The sequence below is a fragment of the Fonsecaea pedrosoi genome, assembly GCF_000835455.1.
Source record: "Fonsecaea pedrosoi CBS 271.37 unplaced genomic scaffold supercont1.8, whole genome shotgun sequence".
In the NCBI taxonomy this organism is placed as follows: Eukaryota; Fungi; Ascomycota; class Eurotiomycetes; order Chaetothyriales; family Herpotrichiellaceae; genus Fonsecaea; species Fonsecaea pedrosoi.
Window position 1 is genome coordinate 1,127,814 of NW_013550608.1, and position 16,435 is coordinate 1,144,248.

The 16,435-nt window shown below is 55.7% G+C and overlaps 7 protein-coding genes across 7 annotated transcripts in view; 5 read left to right on the top strand and 2 right to left on the bottom strand.

Annotated features, from left to right (window-relative positions):
• Z517_11718 (uncharacterized protein) overlaps window positions 1-192 on the top strand; it is a gene marked incomplete at both ends in the record, with an annotated part of 3,434 nt that extends 3,242 nt beyond the window's left edge. The window contains one exon of the mRNA XM_013423301.1: window positions 32-192. Within this exon, the coding sequence (XP_013278755.1) occupies window positions 32-192 (161 nt within the window). The remainder of the gene's footprint in view (window positions 1-31) is intronic.
• Window positions 193-478: 286 nt separating this feature from the next.
• Window positions 479-1,806, bottom strand: Z517_11719 (uncharacterized protein; the record flags this gene model as incomplete). The annotated part of the gene is made up of 5 exons (XM_013423302.1): window positions 479-1,054; window positions 1,172-1,374; window positions 1,468-1,522; window positions 1,622-1,715; window positions 1,766-1,806. The coding sequence occupies 5 exons, from the start codon at window positions 1,804-1,806 to the stop codon at window positions 479-481; spliced, it is 969 nt and encodes a 322-aa protein (XP_013278756.1).
• A 1,034-nt stretch (window positions 1,807-2,840) lies between these two features.
• Z517_11720 (uncharacterized protein) lies at window positions 2,841-4,427 on the top strand (the record flags this gene model as incomplete). Its single annotated transcript, XM_013423303.1, has 4 exons — window positions 2,841-2,931; window positions 2,985-3,730; window positions 3,793-4,031; window positions 4,085-4,427. 4 exons carry the CDS (start codon window positions 2,841-2,843, stop codon window positions 4,425-4,427), a joined length of 1,419 nt encoding a protein of 472 aa, XP_013278757.1.
• Window positions 4,428-6,242: 1,815 nt separating this feature from the next.
• On the top strand, window positions 6,243-8,222 carry Z517_11721 (uncharacterized protein; the record flags this gene model as incomplete). Its single annotated transcript, XM_013423304.1, has 5 exons — window positions 6,243-6,253; window positions 6,317-7,196; window positions 7,245-7,348; window positions 7,411-7,688; window positions 7,756-8,222. The coding sequence occupies 5 exons, from the start codon at window positions 6,243-6,245 to the stop codon at window positions 8,220-8,222; spliced, it is 1,740 nt and encodes a 579-aa protein (XP_013278758.1).
• A 1,115-nt stretch (window positions 8,223-9,337) lies between these two features.
• Window positions 9,338-11,375, top strand: Z517_11722 (uncharacterized protein; the record flags this gene model as incomplete). Its single annotated transcript, XM_013423305.1, has 3 exons — window positions 9,338-9,630; window positions 9,744-10,130; window positions 10,211-11,375. The coding sequence occupies 3 exons, from the start codon at window positions 9,338-9,340 to the stop codon at window positions 11,373-11,375; spliced, it is 1,845 nt and encodes a 614-aa protein (XP_013278759.1).
• A 658-nt stretch (window positions 11,376-12,033) lies between these two features.
• Window positions 12,034-13,693, bottom strand: Z517_11723 (uncharacterized protein; the record flags this gene model as incomplete). Its single annotated transcript, XM_013423306.1, has 5 exons — window positions 12,034-12,147; window positions 12,241-12,381; window positions 12,541-13,079; window positions 13,152-13,236; window positions 13,301-13,693. The coding sequence occupies 5 exons, from the start codon at window positions 13,691-13,693 to the stop codon at window positions 12,034-12,036; spliced, it is 1,272 nt and encodes a 423-aa protein (XP_013278760.1).
• A 1,327-nt stretch (window positions 13,694-15,020) lies between these two features.
• On the top strand, window positions 15,021-16,052 carry Z517_11724 (uncharacterized protein; the record flags this gene model as incomplete). Its single annotated transcript, XM_013423307.1, has 2 exons — window positions 15,021-15,294; window positions 15,376-16,052. 2 exons carry the CDS (start codon window positions 15,021-15,023, stop codon window positions 16,050-16,052), a joined length of 951 nt encoding a protein of 316 aa, XP_013278761.1.
• Window positions 16,053-16,435: the final 383 nt, after the last annotated feature.

The window sequence follows — 16,435 nt, forward strand, 5'->3', positions numbered from 1 at the left end:
CTCGAGAAGGGTGCCGATGTCAACGCACAAGGAGGCGATTATGGTAACGCACTACAGGCGGCATCAGCGGGTAGCCACGAGAAGGTAGTACAGATACTACTCGAGAAGGGTGCCGATGTCAACGCACAAGGAGGCTATTATGGTAACGCACTACAGGCGGCATCAGCGGGTGGCGACGAGAAGGTGGTATAGATTCTTACTTAACCACCTCCCCACCTGGATCGGTATGGAATGTTACCGTAGTACAATATACATATAGTGCTCCGTACACTTAATATATACCTTATCAAATAACTCTGTCAGACGATCGTCAGGGACTATTGTGTTGGAATCCCAAATTTGGGAACCCGCCTAGCCGCCTAACTTTGGCGAAGAACGTCAACAGTAATAAACTTCGGTCAGACATTTCAATTCAGCCTAAATTTAGTACGGCAGAACTCTCGGCACAAAGGGATATATGTTAATCCCTCCACAGACTTTATGACGAACTGGGCTTCATCCGCGAATCCACCGCCAGCAACAAGGTATACAGCACCTCGAGGATCGGGATGGACAGGCCCAGCTCCCTGCCCTTGCGCACGGGCGTGCCCAGGATGACATCGACCTCCATGGGACGGCCCATCTTGGCGTCGGTCTGCATGCTGCTGCCGATGGGCTGCATCTCTTGGATCTTTGTGATGAGCTCGTCGACCAGCTCGTAGCGGAGGGGCACGTCGCAGCGGCGGGCCACGTCGATGACCTCGCGCATCAGGTTGCGCGTCAGGGGCATGGCGTCGGGCGACGACCTCAGCCACGCGTGCGTGTCCAGCATCGTCAGCGTCGTCAGCGAGTTCCACGCCACGTTCCACACCACCTTCTCCCACCGCTGGATCTGCACGTTGTCCTCGACCGAGAAGGGCGTGTGGCCCTCGCGCAGCAGCGACGTGAATTCGTCGAGCCGCGCCTGTTCGACCGCCGGGTCCAGCTCCGGGTTGCGGAAGATGCCGATCTGCGTGTTTTCCGATTTCCAGTGGTGAACGGTCCCGGGCGTGTTTTGGCTGGCCCCGACCCACGTCTTGTGTGTACTCATCCGTCAGTTGAAGAATGTACGTGTGGCGGATTAGACAGGAGGGCCGGGGGGGACAGGAAGAGGGAGGGGGGGGGGGGGGGTTTTGATAGGAAGATCACGTACCACGCAGCTCAAGATCGGGCTCTTGGGAAACGCTTCCCGGAAAGGGTCTTCGTTCCCGACACCGTTCTGGATAATGACCACGCACGTCTTGCTCCCGTCAACCGCGGGCGCCAGTTGCTTGGTGGCTGATGCCTGGTTGATGGCCTTGTGCGCGCACACGACGTAGTCGTACGTTTCTCCTGCTTCGGCCGGTGTGCGAACCACTGAATCCGACAATTAATTGCAACTCCTTTGTCAGCGGCGTGCCATACATTCTCCTCGTCCGGAGCACGGGTGAGTCGAGGATTTTTGCTCACCTTTGGCCGGATGGACGATGTGGTCGCCGTGATTCTCGCTTTTGATGTGTAGACCCTGTAGGACATTTACGATCAACAGTGATTAGCCTTGACGTTCCTCGTTCGGATCGAATTTCGGGAACGAAATAGCCAACTATGCAAAGGTCGTACGTACGTGTTGCTTGACAGCCTCGTAGTTGGAACGAGCCACCACGGTCAGCCGGACACGCTGGCTGCGGCTCAAGACGAAGGCGTAAAATGAGCCGATCCTGGCCGCCAATCAGTCGAGCCTCTCGAGTCTAGCGACCAAAGAACGTACGCGCCCAGCCCATAGAGCATGACATTGAGAGCCTGTGCCATGTCAAAGGTATTGGCACTAGGCACGGACTCTTATATGCGACGCGGGTTGTTGTTGTTGTTGTCGTCGTCGTCGTTCGACCTTGACACTCTCTGCTCTCTGCTCTCGTGGTCAGTCAGGTCAGAGTTCGAGTGAGGGAGGAAATTTTCCTCCCACAGATAGGTATGTATACATACATACACACCCGCCTCTTCTCGATGGTAACCGACGCAATTGTTGTGAAACTGACCCAATGCGGCTTGGGCTCAGGGATGCCGAGACTGACGCCCTTCAGAAGACAAACTAGTCTTGAATACGGGGGCTTATCGCTCTTTTTTCCCTCTGTTCGCGAGACGAGTTTTTTCAAAACATGGTTAGCAGGTTAGGTATTGCGCGTATGTGCTGTGGGTGTTGTCAGACGGGGTGACCGGTCGTCAGCGTGGGGGTTCGTTATCGCCACTACGTACAGTACCTACCCAGTACAGGCACTACAGGCGGTACAGGCGGTGCTGCTCCACACTTCTGCCAAACATATAAGGTTATTCTCCGTACTTTACCTGGCACCCAGGCATGCCTGGCATGGGGCATCCTCGGTGACATACAAAAACAACATTCTTTGTCTGACACAAGGAATGTCATCATCAACTCTAACCTTGCAATGGCTAATCGCCTATCATGGCTCGTTGAGATAACGCAGCAAGCCAGATGGAGGTCAGCCTCTTCAAGGGACAGATGATTCTCGTTTATAGGTCCTTTCCAAGTGAAGCAAGCTTCGGTCTTGGGGTAATTCACGCGGCAAGACGGCATCAGCGGGGGGATCGACACCAATACTCCTCGAGTGGGTGCTCTGGTTCCCCGGTTCCCCGGTTCCCTCGGTACAAAGGTACAGCATCGGTTCAATGCCCGACTCCTGTGCACCTCGTAATGACACTCGACTTGTCTCGGCTTCCAAGGAGGCAAGCAGCGAACTGGGTACTTACAAGTCCTTTAACAAGTTGACAAGCGTATGCCACGTCAACTCGCGCGATAAACGACCCCAGAAACCTCCAAGGCGAGGATGAAGAAGCTAAAGAGTTCCCAAGTCGCCAGGCACAATGATCGCCAGTCGTGCTGGATCGCTCTGTACGGCAAAGTCTACGACATCACAGGTGCGTGCATCGGAGCCAGTCTTGGGCCACTAGATCAACACACCATGCTGCAGACTTTCTCGACCAACATCCCGGCGGGCCACAGATTCTCTTAAAGACTGCGGGTCAGGATGCCACGGCCGAGTACGAGAGTGTGCACAGTCCGGAGTTGCTGGAAGAGACCCTTCCCTCGTCTGCATTTCGAGGGCTCATCGATCCGGACACGATGCCAAAGACAGAGTCGACATCACAACCAAGACCACAGCAGAAGCAAAAGCGGTCCCGACCCCTAAGGTCAATGATCAGTGTCAATGACTTCGAAGCAGTGGCAAAGCAATCCCTCAGTCCTGCCGGATGGGCCTACTATTCATCGGGAGCAGACGATGAACGTAGCAGATACGAAGCTGCTCGTTCATTCCGCAAGCTGACACTGCGTCCTCGTGTCCTTCGCAACGTGGATCATGTCGACACGAGAACCACCATTCTTGGCCACAATACCAGCTTGCCCGTCTATGTTTCCCCTTCGGGGCTGGCGAGGTACGCGCATCCGGACGCGGAATGCGCATTAGCTGCCGGAGCTGGGAAAGAAGGCCTGATCCAGGTAATACCCACGAGCCCCAGCATGTCAATCGAGGCCATCATGCGCGCACGGATCAGTCAGAATCAGCCTGTTTTTTTCCAGCTATATTTCAATCGAGACTACCAGAAGACCGAAGCGATGATCCGTCGTGTCGAGAAACTGGGCGTGAGTGCCATCTGGCTGACGGTGGACTCGCCGGTTCTTGGAAAGCGGGAACGTGACGATCGATTAAAGGCTCACGTAGGTAGACCACTCCGCCGGCGCGTGAAAGAACGTGCCTGGCACTTCTGACACGATTTCAGATCAGCGGCGAGGACGAATATGTCACGCTCGAGGAACAGAAGCCCGGGGTGGCCAAAGCGGCTGCCAGTGGCCTGCTGAACCCGACGTTGACCTGGAGTGATATTGCATGGATCCGTCAAGTGACCCAACTCCCCCTTGTTCTCAAGGGGATCCAGAGTGTCGAAGATGCCATACTCGCGTACGAAAACGGGGTGGAAGGAATTGTTTTGTCCAACCACGGAGGTCGATCCCAAGATACGTCAGTCATGTCTCGTCTCCGCACTTTGAACGAAACCTAATTGTTGCGTCCAGGGCACAAGCGCCGATGATCACTCTGCTAGAGATCCGACGGTATGCGCCGCATCTGCTCAGTGGCCCAATGGAGGTCTTCTTGGATGGGGAGATTCGGCGCGGTACCGATATCCTAAAGGCCCTTGCCTTGGGGGTGCGTGCAGTCGGGCTGGGGCGACCTTTCTTGTTCAGCCTCACCGGTGGTTATGGAGAAGCTGGGTTTAGAAGAATGGTCCAGATCTTGCGCGAAGAGCTCCAAGGCAACATGGCCCTATCTGGAGCCACTAGGATCACTGAGATTGTCCCGGAGATGGTCAACACGCAGAGGCTGGACAAGGAAGTTATTGGTTCCGTCAAGTTGTGAATCCTCTAAATTGCGGTTGCGCTTTGGCGCAATGGCGGTGAGAGACACCACAACATCCGACCCGTGAAGAGGGAGACAATGCATCTCGGATTGGTAGCATCTCCGGGGTGCATTTTCAGTAGTTCAGGAAGCGAGAACATCTGCCAAGTCAGATGCGGGAGGTGGTTAAGAGATCGGCCCATGGAGCGAACGCAGTTCTCATCCCACAGACCGCAGGGAACGAGGTGGAGGGCGGAGGGACGATATTGTCGAGTGGTGGCGACGGTGGCACCCACGGAGGCTCTGTATGCGAAGAGTCTCCGCGTTGTTCTTGAAAATTTTGCAAGTATGAGGGTATCGTGGTTCATGAATGAGTAATACGAGGTGCTCGTATGGACAGCACATGTGCTCGACGGTCCTTATTTCCCCCGGATATTTAGGTGGACACAATTAGAAGAGAGAATGCGTGCCGGCTGGCCAAAGCAGATGGGGTAAAGGTCACAAACCCGGCAACCACGCGCTGGGCATGCGCAAGTGTAGCGTTTAGGCGACCCTTAGCCCCGGGTTTACCTGGAAGAAGCCTAGAACCATGTGGCAGAAACATGTTCAGAGACACTGGGCATTGGACAATGGGGGCTCCTGGGGGGCCGACGGGCACCTGTCATCCTTCTCTGGCTGTCTGTACCGAGCTACTTGTACTGGGAGCAACTTTAGGCAAAAGCCAAAACCAAGAACTGTGCATTTTGTATGGACGACCCAGACTGCGCTCGCATGACTTCTCCCTCATCCTTCTCTCTTCGCTTCCCCGCCCCATGGATTATTACTTCACTAACCCGCCAGATCCACCCATCAAACCCCGTCCCAGACACGAGGTTGAGTTCCCTACCCATTATCGTCATCATCACTACCGTCCTCTTCCTCAGCTGCTTGCCCCCTCCAGCTCCTCGGCTGCTGGTTGTCACTTCTCCTGGACGACTATATCAAAAACCCGTCTGCATGCCACCACCACCTCGTGTACCACTGTGCCATTCTCACCGGATCACTACAACGCAAAAGTCCGCCTGACCAGGTCATCCGAGCCCACAGGATCCGACAACGGACAAGTACATCCATCTTGTCAATCTCGTCCAAACTCGCTCCATTCTTGTCCACTGAGGTCATCGGTAGATCTCCGACGATACGATACCTCTAGAGAACCACACCCTGCGACCACAGGTGATCGCCATGCTGTGACGGCTTCAGTACGCGCTGTGGAAGGTGTGATATTTATGTTGCCGAAATCTGGCATTGAGAATATCGACCGATCTTCCCCAGCAATCCGCCAGCCTATTGGCTCCGTTGCACGCCCCCAATCCGTGTTGACAGTTCTAATCCCACTTACCGATGACAGTCTCAATGATGGATCAGACCCGTCAATGGCAGGACCGGTTTCAATGCCCGTCGTGTTCCAAGTCTTTTGTGCGAAAGGCGCACATGCTCCGGCATCAGCAGCAACGTCTGTGGCTCTACAAAACCCAACTTGGTCTGCTTTTGCGTGTGCTGACTTTGTTTGTGTAGATGTCGCACAGAGGCCCTTTACATGTAACTTCTGTTCCAAGTGCTTTAAGCGAAGGTAATACCCATGTCGCCAATCAAAAGCAAAGAGGTGGTTCTTAATGTTTGTCTTAGTGATGTCCTTCGAGCTCATCAATTTCGATGCAAGGAGCGCGGCTCCGCGCCGGTACCTGAGGGGCAATCCAAGGGACGGAAGAGGTCTTCATGCCTTTCTTGCGTGAAACTGAGGACGAAATGTGATCAAGAAACCCCCTGCACTCGCTGCCAGGAACTTGGGAAGGAATGCATCCGATGTAAGTGGTCATGGCTGCCACCAAGTTGGACGACTGCTAACCTGTGTGTGCAGCGTTATCCAGCTCACGAAGAGAAGAGGCTGCCAGGCCTAAGAGTCGGGATGCAATACCCATCCATCATTTGTTGAATGCCCCTGATGGGGATGATCTGGCCCCCCGGTTCCCGGTTCGAGACACACCTCCAGGCGGTGGTGACGAGGACGATGTGACGGTCAACGATGCAGAGGACTCGTCCGAAGCTTCGCATTGGAGCGAGGACTATGAATCCCACGACGTCTTTACCGGTGCAAGTCTGGCCGATTTGGATGTCGTAAATTTTGACTCTTTCTTCGGAGGCTTCGAGAGCCTAACTTTTGGCTCGTATCCCCCGAACGCCGACTTACAACACATTACTAGTGGGACGGGTATTGTTTCTGCTGCTGCTCTGACGCTGGAGCCTCGCGCCTATGAGATTAGACAGTTGTTGATGGGCGCAGCCACCAAGTTTGCAATCGAGTATCCGGACAGTCCTCAGCTCGCGCACTTGGAGACAAACATCGGACTCCTCACCCATGTCGAAATAGACCACTGCCTTAATCTATTCTTCAACAACTACTACCGGCACTGTCCGATAATTCATCGCCCGTCGTTTGAGCCAACGATTGCCCCTATACCTCTTGTGCTGGGCTGTGTCGCACTTGGGGCTATGTACTCGGAACCGACAAAGGTCGCTTGGATGAAGGGTCTTCTGGACCTTATCGAGTCATACGTCTTCTCGCTGCCAGAGGTAAGGGACGAATTCTTTGGCACATTGGGGGTTTTGGAAGCACCAGACGAGGATGCCGTGGAATATCACTTTCAATTATTTCAAGGGGCCTATCTTGTGGTCATTGTCCAGTACTTCTCAGGCAATCTAGCCGGCCGTAGAAGAGCCAGAAGGCAGAGGTTTCCTTCAATGCTGAGTGTCAGTCAGCTTTGCCCACACACTTGTTCATGGCTAACTTGACTTCAGCTCGGTCGATATTTCGGCTTGCCATCAGCGCAGCATTCGAACATTGTTGCAATACCGGACGACATTGCTTTTCAGCGCTGGGTGCGGATTGAGGCACGCATTCGGTATGTTTCTGTCTTGTATTGTCGTCTAGTGACGGCTCTCGTGTCTGACCACTCGATTCTAGGACGATGAATGTGATTCTCGCCCTCGACTCCGCCATGGGCATTTTCAACAACGTCCCTCCGCGCATCAATTACTGCGAAGTTGACCTCCAGCTGCCGTGTCATCCCGAGTATTTTGAGTTGTCAGGCTATGCGGAAATGTTGCAGCAGGGTTCATTTCCTCGTCCGCGGATGAAGTTGATCGAAGCTTTCCAGAAACTGTTCGTCCATCCTAGCGAGCTCAAGGCGGCATATCAGAACGAGAATTTGTGTTGTTGGGATATGCTTTACCTAAGCCACGGTATGGACTTGCACGAATCCTTGCTGCAGAGGAGTTTCGTTGGACGTGGCGCTAATTGACTCTCAAGTTTTGTATACCCACTGTTGGCAGCATCTCTTCGGAAACCCGCTCAATCGAATATCGGCCACTTCGCTGGCTGCGGAACCGCATCTTGTATACGAACCGATGAAGATTGCCCTGGCCAACTGGAAGACCCTGTGGGATGATATCCGTGCCAAGCTGACTCGCGCCAACGTCAGCGAAATGGGGTTTGAAACTTCAGCCGATAGTTATTGGACGCTTGTCAAGATGATTGTGTTGAGATTCGAGCACAAGAAAAGCGCCAGCAGCACCTCCAGTAGCATAAACGGGGCACCTACAAACTCCTCGGGCGGGTTTGCCCACAGAGAGGGAGGTGCCAGTGACGATGGGATGAGCGAGTCGAGCATGAACGGCAGGGCAGCAAGGGGAGTGAGTCCTCCCTTGGACTTTATGCCTCTTGAGGCAGATTGCGACAGCCAAGGTGCACACTTGAGGAAGATTCTACAGAGGTGAAAGACGACTTGACGATGCAGCTGCTGTATGCTCGAGGACGAGGATGTACGACGCGCGTGTGGTCTGCTCCTTTATGTTTGACCCTCAACTACGACGGCCTATTACGAACTCGATGTTCCGGCTAGACGAGATAACGCTTCGGAAAACATTGGCATGGTCTTTACAGTGAGTGTTAGAGAGTGCCTTGGTCTCGGGGACGCCTTGGAAACTACCAGCCAACCTCAGTCTCGCCAAACTTCGGTGATTTATGCAGTTCCTTGAAGTCCGGTCGAAGATGTTGTGAGAAACCTCAGAAACGTTGCGACAAGCGCGGTCAACGACCTAGAGGGCGATCAACGTCCAACACACGACTTAGGTTCGGTTGACCTGGGCGCCCGTAACTGTGTTTCTCTACCCTGTGCCATGTGCTCCGCCAAAGCGCCAAAAGACTACCTCTCGAATGCTGCGAGAGCCGAGGGCATTACCCTATGGACCATGTCTGGGCACCCGGCTTGAATATGTTGGTTGTGCTGCGAATGCACCTCTTAATGCGACCCTAGGTGGCTCGACTAGTGGCAGAGCAGACGTGGGAATAGGAACCCCTGGAACAGAGAAAGATCTCCACGGTCAGGAAAGCCAGCCTGAAAGGCTTCTTGGGTTCCGGCACGAGGCTGGGTACGACACCACGGCAGTTCGCATTCTCGCAATTGCCCTCGGAATTCTGGCGCGGCCAAGGAGTGCTCGACAAGCCGGCATCAGCATTGTTTTGTGTGGGAGAGCTTTTTGAGGACCGTCCAGCCCATGGGGAAAATACCCATCCATCCTTGTATCCACACCCTCGGATAGGGACCACCACCACTAGTGACCACCGGCGTCCACCAGCTAGATTGGGAAAATGAGGGGCTTGCGGAGCTGCAGCTTTGGCCTGGCAGTTTCCTAGAGATGCTTTCAACCCTTTGAAATATAATATTATTGTCGTGGGGCAAAAGCAGTTGCCCGTTCAAGTAGTTCTAAACATGGACTTTTTGCCGTTTAGCTGTGACCACCAACGAGTCCAGCGTCCTTTTTGACCCCGTCTTGCCCCCCCCTTGTTTACCTGAAGGATCGTCGCTTCTCAGAGGAACAAATCACAGGAAATGGCCGACTCAGCCTCGTCCTCTGCGGGTGGTGGTTCCATCCCAGACCTCACAACGCGATACAGCGGTGTCCCCAGAAGACTGGCCCAGGAAGCCATTGACGCGAAGGCGAGGCTGTATTCGCAAAAGACGCTCCCAGACAGCGTGGCTCGGAGGAGGGCAGTGGTGCTCCCGCCGGACGTGAGCAAGGAGACCTTTGACGCAGCTGTGGCCGAGTTGAAGGGGCAGCTGGGCGACGAGAATGTCCAGGTCAACGACGGCCCGTTGGTCGACGGGTGGTACATGGAGCATCCGTACGTTTTGTCCATTCTCTCTCCCTCTCTCTTATTTTTTTTTTCTTCTATTATTGTGTGTGTGTGTGTGTGTGTGTGTGTGTGTGTATGGTATGGAAACTGAGTAGGGGCAGCAACACCCACGACGCATACCACATCGCCGAGCAGGACGAACTCGTCTGCAGCGCCGTCGTGTACCCGGGCGACACGGCACAGGTGCAGAGCGTGGTGCGCTGGGCCAACACCCACAAAATCCCCATCTACCCGATCTCCATGGGCCGCAACATCGGGTACGGCGGCGCGGCGCCCCGGGTTCCTGGCTCCGTCGTCGTCGATCTCGGCCGGCGCATGAACCGCATCCTCAATGTGGACGGGGACAATGCCTCGTGTGTGGTCGAGCCTGGCGTGTCGTATTTCGCCCTGTACGAGGAGGTGCAGCGCAGGGGGTTGCCGCTCTGGATCGATTGTCCCGATCTCGGGGGTGGGAGTGTCCTAGGGAATGCGATCGATCGGGGTGTTGGGTACGTATTCATTCTTTCACTCCTCCTGACGAGGAAGACTTGTTATCAGACAAAACCCCGACTAACCTCTCCCTTGCCAGATACACCCCCTACGGCGACCACTTCGCCAACCACTGCGGCATGGAACTGGTGCTGCCGACGGGCGAGCTCCTGCGGACGGGCATGGGGGCAATGCCCGGCCCCAACGGCGCCGACAACCCGACGTGGCAGTCGTTCCAGGCGGCCTACGGCCCCTATGTCGACGGCATCTTCAGCCAGAGCAACTACGGGATCGTGACCAAGATGGGCTTCTGGCTGATGCCCGCGGTCCGCCACCACCAGTCGTACATGATCACGTTCCCGCGCGAGGACGACCTGGAGCGCATCGTCGAGATCATCCGGCCCCTCGCGCAGCGGCGCGTGCTGGGCAACATCCCCCAGCTGAGGCATGTTATTCAGGAGTTGGCCGTGACGGGGAAGCCCCGGTCGTATTGGTACGATGATGCCGGGAAGAAAGGGCCCATGCCCCGCGAGGTCGTTCGCCAACACGCCGCGAAACTGCCCTGCGGGGACTGCTCGTGGGTGTTTTACGGGACGCAGTACGGCGACGACGCGGCGTCGGTGGCGGCGCAGCTGGACACCATCAAAGCCGCGTTCGGGCAGATCCCCGGCAGCAAGTTCCTCCTCCCCTCCTCCCTCCCCGGCGACCACTACCTCCACTCGCGGGTGCAGGTGTGCAGCGGGGTGCCGGTGCTCAAGGAGCTCGACTGGCTCAACTGGGTGCCCAACGCGGCGCACCTGTTCTTCTCGCCCATCTCGCCGACGCGGGGCAAGGACGCGGCCCTGCTGCACCGCACCATCACGGCGCTCCACGCCCGCTGGGGCTTCGACGTCTTCCCCACCATGTGCGTCGCCGGCCGCGAGATGCACTACATCGCCAACATCGTCTACGACCGCGCCGACCGCGACGCAAAGACCCGCGCCACCGCCCTCATGCGCGACATGATCCGCGCCGCCGCCCGCGAGGGCTACGGCGAGTACCGCACCCACCTCCTCTTCGCCGACCAGGTCGCCGAGACGTACAGCTGGGGGCGCGGCGCGCTGCGTCGCTTCAACGAGACCATCAAGGACGCCCTCGACCCGAACAGTGTCCTGGCTCCAGGGCGCAACGGCATTTGGGGCAAACGCTTCAGAGGTAAAGGGTGGGAGATTCTGGATGGCGATCGCAGGGATTTGTTAAACGATGGGGTCGTGCCGAAGTTGTAGACTTGTCACGAGACAGGATGGATGGGTAGATACTGTAGGCAGAAAGGTAGATGGGTAGCCTCTCCGAGAGACCTCTGAGTGAGAGAGCTGGCTAAAGTGGGTTGGCAGCTTTAGCTAGTTGAAAGGATGGAGGTGGAGGAATTAATCGACTTTGGGTGACAAGAGAATTTGTGTCTTAAGGGGAGAAGGGTGTGTCGATGGATCAATCCAGTACTCGAGGACGAGGGAGACCATGATAAGTCGCCAAAGAAGTGTAGCTATGGAAGGGTGCAAGTCCACTAGCAGGACACAAATTGGCGAGAAGAGGGCAAGCAAGCAAGATCAAGATCAGATACAGCCTGGATATATAGATTGGTACAGACAAGTCGACAGCGTCAGTCCGTCGGACACTCCGTCTCGGACTGCTCGACCTCCTCTCTGCTCTCTACTACTCTCTGACCGCAAGTCCTAGTCGTCCTCGTCCTCGTCCTCTACTTCTTGTTGTTCCCCCTGCTTGACCACTCCAAAATCCATCAGACGCCATGGGATCATTGCAGGAGCACGTGCAAGTCCAAAGGCGTCATACCTCATCTCCACAAACCACGGCATGAATTTGCGTTACAAATGGACCAAAACGTAACAAACCCCGGACATAATCCATCGACAATTCGCAGGAAAATCAGCACAGCGGCGAGATCTTGCCCGTGCGCAGCTCCTCGCCCACCAGCGCGGCCATCTCGGCCCATCGCTTGCGCGTATCCGCTTCGGCGTCGTAGTCGTAAAGCACGTTGTTCTAGTCAGAGACATGTGAGAAGTTGGAATCAAAGCATGGAAGTAATACTAGATGAACACGGACGAACTGCGTAAACAGAGGTACATTACATACCTTTATCAGAATGGAGTCCCGGTCAATCTCGTCGCCGTCGCCTATCCGGTCCAGCGCCGTGTGCCATCGGTCGCGGAGGTCTTCGCCGTTGGTCTGTGCACGGCGCACTCGCGGGAAGCGGATCTTTTCGTAGACTCGGGTCTGTGTGCCGAGAGCACAAGGGTCAATAGTGTATAACAAAGCGTGTCACGGAAAAGGTATTGGGAGAGCCATCAGGGGTGGGACACGCAAATGATGGATGATCAATCATGTCAGGGAATTGGGGAAGGCGACAGGAAACAAGAAAAAAGCCCAGCTTACCGCCAACGGAATATTATCCCTCCCAGCCAGGAGGAGACACTGTGCCAGCACGGCCGCGCTCTCGGTCGCTTGACTAGCGCCTTGAGCGCTCGTCGGCAGATGCGGATGGCAGCAGTCGCCGACCAGGGCGACGCGGTGGTTCTTGCTGACCCACGTCGGGATCGGGTCGCGGTAGCAGATCTTCCAGTCCAGACACTCGTCGGTCTTGCGGATGGCGGCGGCGATGCGCGGGTCCAGCGTCGTCACCAGCCGGCGCACCTCGTCCATGTCACCCGGCTGCGACCACGACTCCTGGATGTCGGCCGTGTCCTTGTGCGTGATGATCCAGTTGAACTCGTCCCCGCCGCGCAGCGTGTTCTGCACCACGTGCATGTCCTTGCCGATCCAGATGTTGACGCACTCGTTCTCGACAAACTCGGCCGTCAGGGGGTCGCCCTTCAGCTTGTCGCCCTTGAAGAACGCCCGGAAGCACGCGTACCCGGACGACTTGGGCTTGTCGTCGAACCCGAGCACCAGCTCCCGTGCCCGTGACTTGATGCCTAGAAGGGCGGAAGGCCATGTTAGCACACTTGATTTGCTCTGTGGTGGGAAAGGTGAACATCTGGTCGTACCGTCGACGGCAATGATAACATCCGCGAAATGTCGCTCTCCATTCTTCAGCGTCACTGACGGAGTCATGTCGTCGTATTCTACCACCTGAATCACCACACATCAGACCACCTGTTCTCCTGGATCGAAATGTGGCGTCCGGGACACTCACTTCGCTACCCATGTATAGAGGTATTCCTTTCTCTGCCACAGCGTCCAAGAAACCTCGATGGTAGTCCCCCCGATGGCCAATGTACCCGGCCATGTCCATCAGCGGCTGTTGGGCGAGCAATTTGCCATCATGCCAGCGACGGATCTGCATGAATTCCGACTTGTTCCCGATCTCGATCAGACGGTCGCGCAGGTACGGCGACCACCGGTCCAGGAGCTTGAACGCATTCTCGCCCAGTCCCAGCGAGTCTCCGAGGCGCTGGAACTCTCTGACCTTTTCGAACATGACCACCTCAAAGCCCGCGTGGTGCATGGCCAGAGCGGTGGCACATCCTCCCAGCCCGGCTCCAACGATAATGACTATTTTACCCAACAGTGGTCGAGTTAGAGGCATTGCCGCACAATACAGTGGGGGTTCAGGAGAGTTTCGCCTCTGGTCTTCAACTATCGCAACGTACCTTTCAAAGGAGGCTCGACTCCCAAGGAGCCCATGGCTGTGAATCCGCTCCGAGAGTTTGTTATTGTTTGTCTCGTCGTCCTTGGATTAATTTACTCGTAATGTATAAAGGAAAGGAAAGAAAAGCAATCTCCAGACAAGTAAGACTGTACAGGTAATCTTGGGATTCACAAACAACACACCGACCGGGGGGCATGGTGTGATATCAAAGCCAGCGAATATATAGCCATGGTGGAATAACCCCATTCCTTATAACGCAAACAGCAGCACCGGGTTGGCACAAATCAGAGAGCACGAATCGAGCCCGTCGAAAGGGGCCCGCACATGACGGGAAAATATCCTATGGGGACCAAAAAAACCAAGGGCAAGGCAAAGCAAAAGGCTGAGCTCTCGGAATCCAAAGTCGAAGGGCCCCATTGCTGACAACTTGGGCCTGGCCACAAAAAAACTACTGTGCCTAGAAGAGTGACTTCTTGTCCCTTGGTTGATGTTGGAGAGTATCTCCTCGAAAGAATTGGCGGGATTGGTCTTTGGACTGGGACCCTTTTGGCTGGTGCTACCCGAAACGAAGTAGTCGAACGTCCGCTCTGCCAACGACCAGCAGCCATGGACGTCTGTCCAAACTCTGATGCTGGCTAGTTAAAAGCATATTCGTATCCCGGGCGTGGAATGTCCCACTGGGAGGGAGCCACGAGAGCCTCGAGGGGCCTTAACAACCCCCCCGGGATAAACCCACCACGAGTACCGAGCTCCGGGGAGTCTAACAACTCGTCCATCTTTGCTACCCGTGTAACCGTGATACACGACGGTCCTTTTTGACCACAGGGAAAGTACCCATCCTGGGGATGCACCCTTTCCCCAGTCCCGTGACAATCTCTTTGTGGGGTTCGGGGGTCTTGGGACAACGGACGCCCGGGTGAGGAAGAGAGAAGGCGGGCGATGGCTCCTTTCCCACCCCTCATCCGAACACACAGGTGGTGAGTGATGCAAGGTCGGCATAGGAGAGGCGATCTCGTCGAACATCACACTCGTACTTCCTTGCCGTACCCTATCCGAGAGACGGAATTAATTGCGAAGGGCGGTAGTTGTGGTGGGCAAGGTAGGCCGAAGTGACGCATAGCATACACATACCTGAACCTTTCGACGACCCTCGGATGATCATAGTCTCCCTTACCTTTTCTTAGTATATCTTCTCGACCTTGGCAAGGCTGTTTCCTCCGCAGAATACATCGTACGTCGACGGAAAGAGATGGGATCTGTCGACATGTCGGTCAAGACAGTTGGGTACATCGGCCTGGGCAAGGCTGGAGCCTCGATGGCGTCCAACTTGCCACGCGCAGGCTTTCGTCTGATTGTCCGCGACGCTGACCCGGAGCGGGAGCAGAAATTCGCCCAGGAGAACCCCAACACGTCTGTGGCTGAGAAGGGCGTCGAAGGGTTCAAAGACTGTGATGTGGTCGTGACAATGCTGCCACAGGGGAAGGTGGTCAGGGAGGTAATTTTGGGCGAGGACGGGATTGCAAAGGGCCTGAAGCCTGGTATGATTTATTCCTCCCACCTCTTCCTTCTGTGTATCGACGCCCTTTGATGTGCATTTGGACCTTGATTGACGTCCTTAGGAACCATAATTGTCGACACATCATCGTCTTCCCCATTCGACACGCAGAGCCTAGGTAAAGACCTCGAGGCACTGGGATTCATCCTGGTCGACTCCCCCGTCACGCAGGCACATCTGCACGACACCGATACGGGAGACGCAACGCTGATGGTGGGCTCCGACTCGCAAGAAGCGGTGGAGAAAGTGCTCCCGGTGCTGCAGGCGATGGCCAAGTACGTCTTCCACATGGGCAAGCTCGGGGCCGGCCACGTCATGAAGACGTTGAACAACTACATCAGCGCGGCGTCGATCGTGGCGCTGTCGGACGCGCTGGTCACAGGCCAAAAGTTCGGCCTGGACCCCGTGCAGATGATCGACGTGCTGAACGTGGGCACCGGCCGCAACTTCTCGACCACCGACAGCTACAAGACCGACGCCCTGCCGCGGCGCTACGCCTCGGGCTTCCAGCTGGCGCTGCTCATAAAGGATGTGGGCATCGCCAAGGAGGTCTTTGACAACCTGCACTTCGACACCGACCTGCCCGAGATGATCATTCGCTACTTCAAGCAGTCGATGGCCATGCTGGAGCCGACCGCCGACCACACGGAGCTGCTCAAGGGGTGGGAGAAGAGGGCCGGGGTGGAATTGAAGACGGGGACGCCAGATGGATCTAGTGTGACGGCGCTGAAGAAGAAGTGAGGGATGCAGTTGATAGCGATACGTTGCGCTTCGGGTTCTCCTGGCCCCTAATGCATTCTCTTGGTCAGTATTGTCCAAGTCTGGTTTCTGATACTTCGTAGCTTTGTAGCCAAAGAGCGGGATGGGTGATCGTACACTTCTAGCTCGGCTGTCACCAGCACAGCACGAACAAGTGCGCCCAGACCAGGCAGAACGGAGGAACAAGAACAGCCAACACTCGTACTCGGATCTGTCGTAGCGCTGTAGAAGAGACTCGTGTCGGGGTGCGGCACAACCTTTGACGTTTGGCATTTGGCATTCTTGTTTTTGTCTGGGGATGCCAGTATTCGAAGGTCTGGGCCCCCAGTTAAGGCTTGGCTTGGCGCAGCTGTTGCCTGAATGGG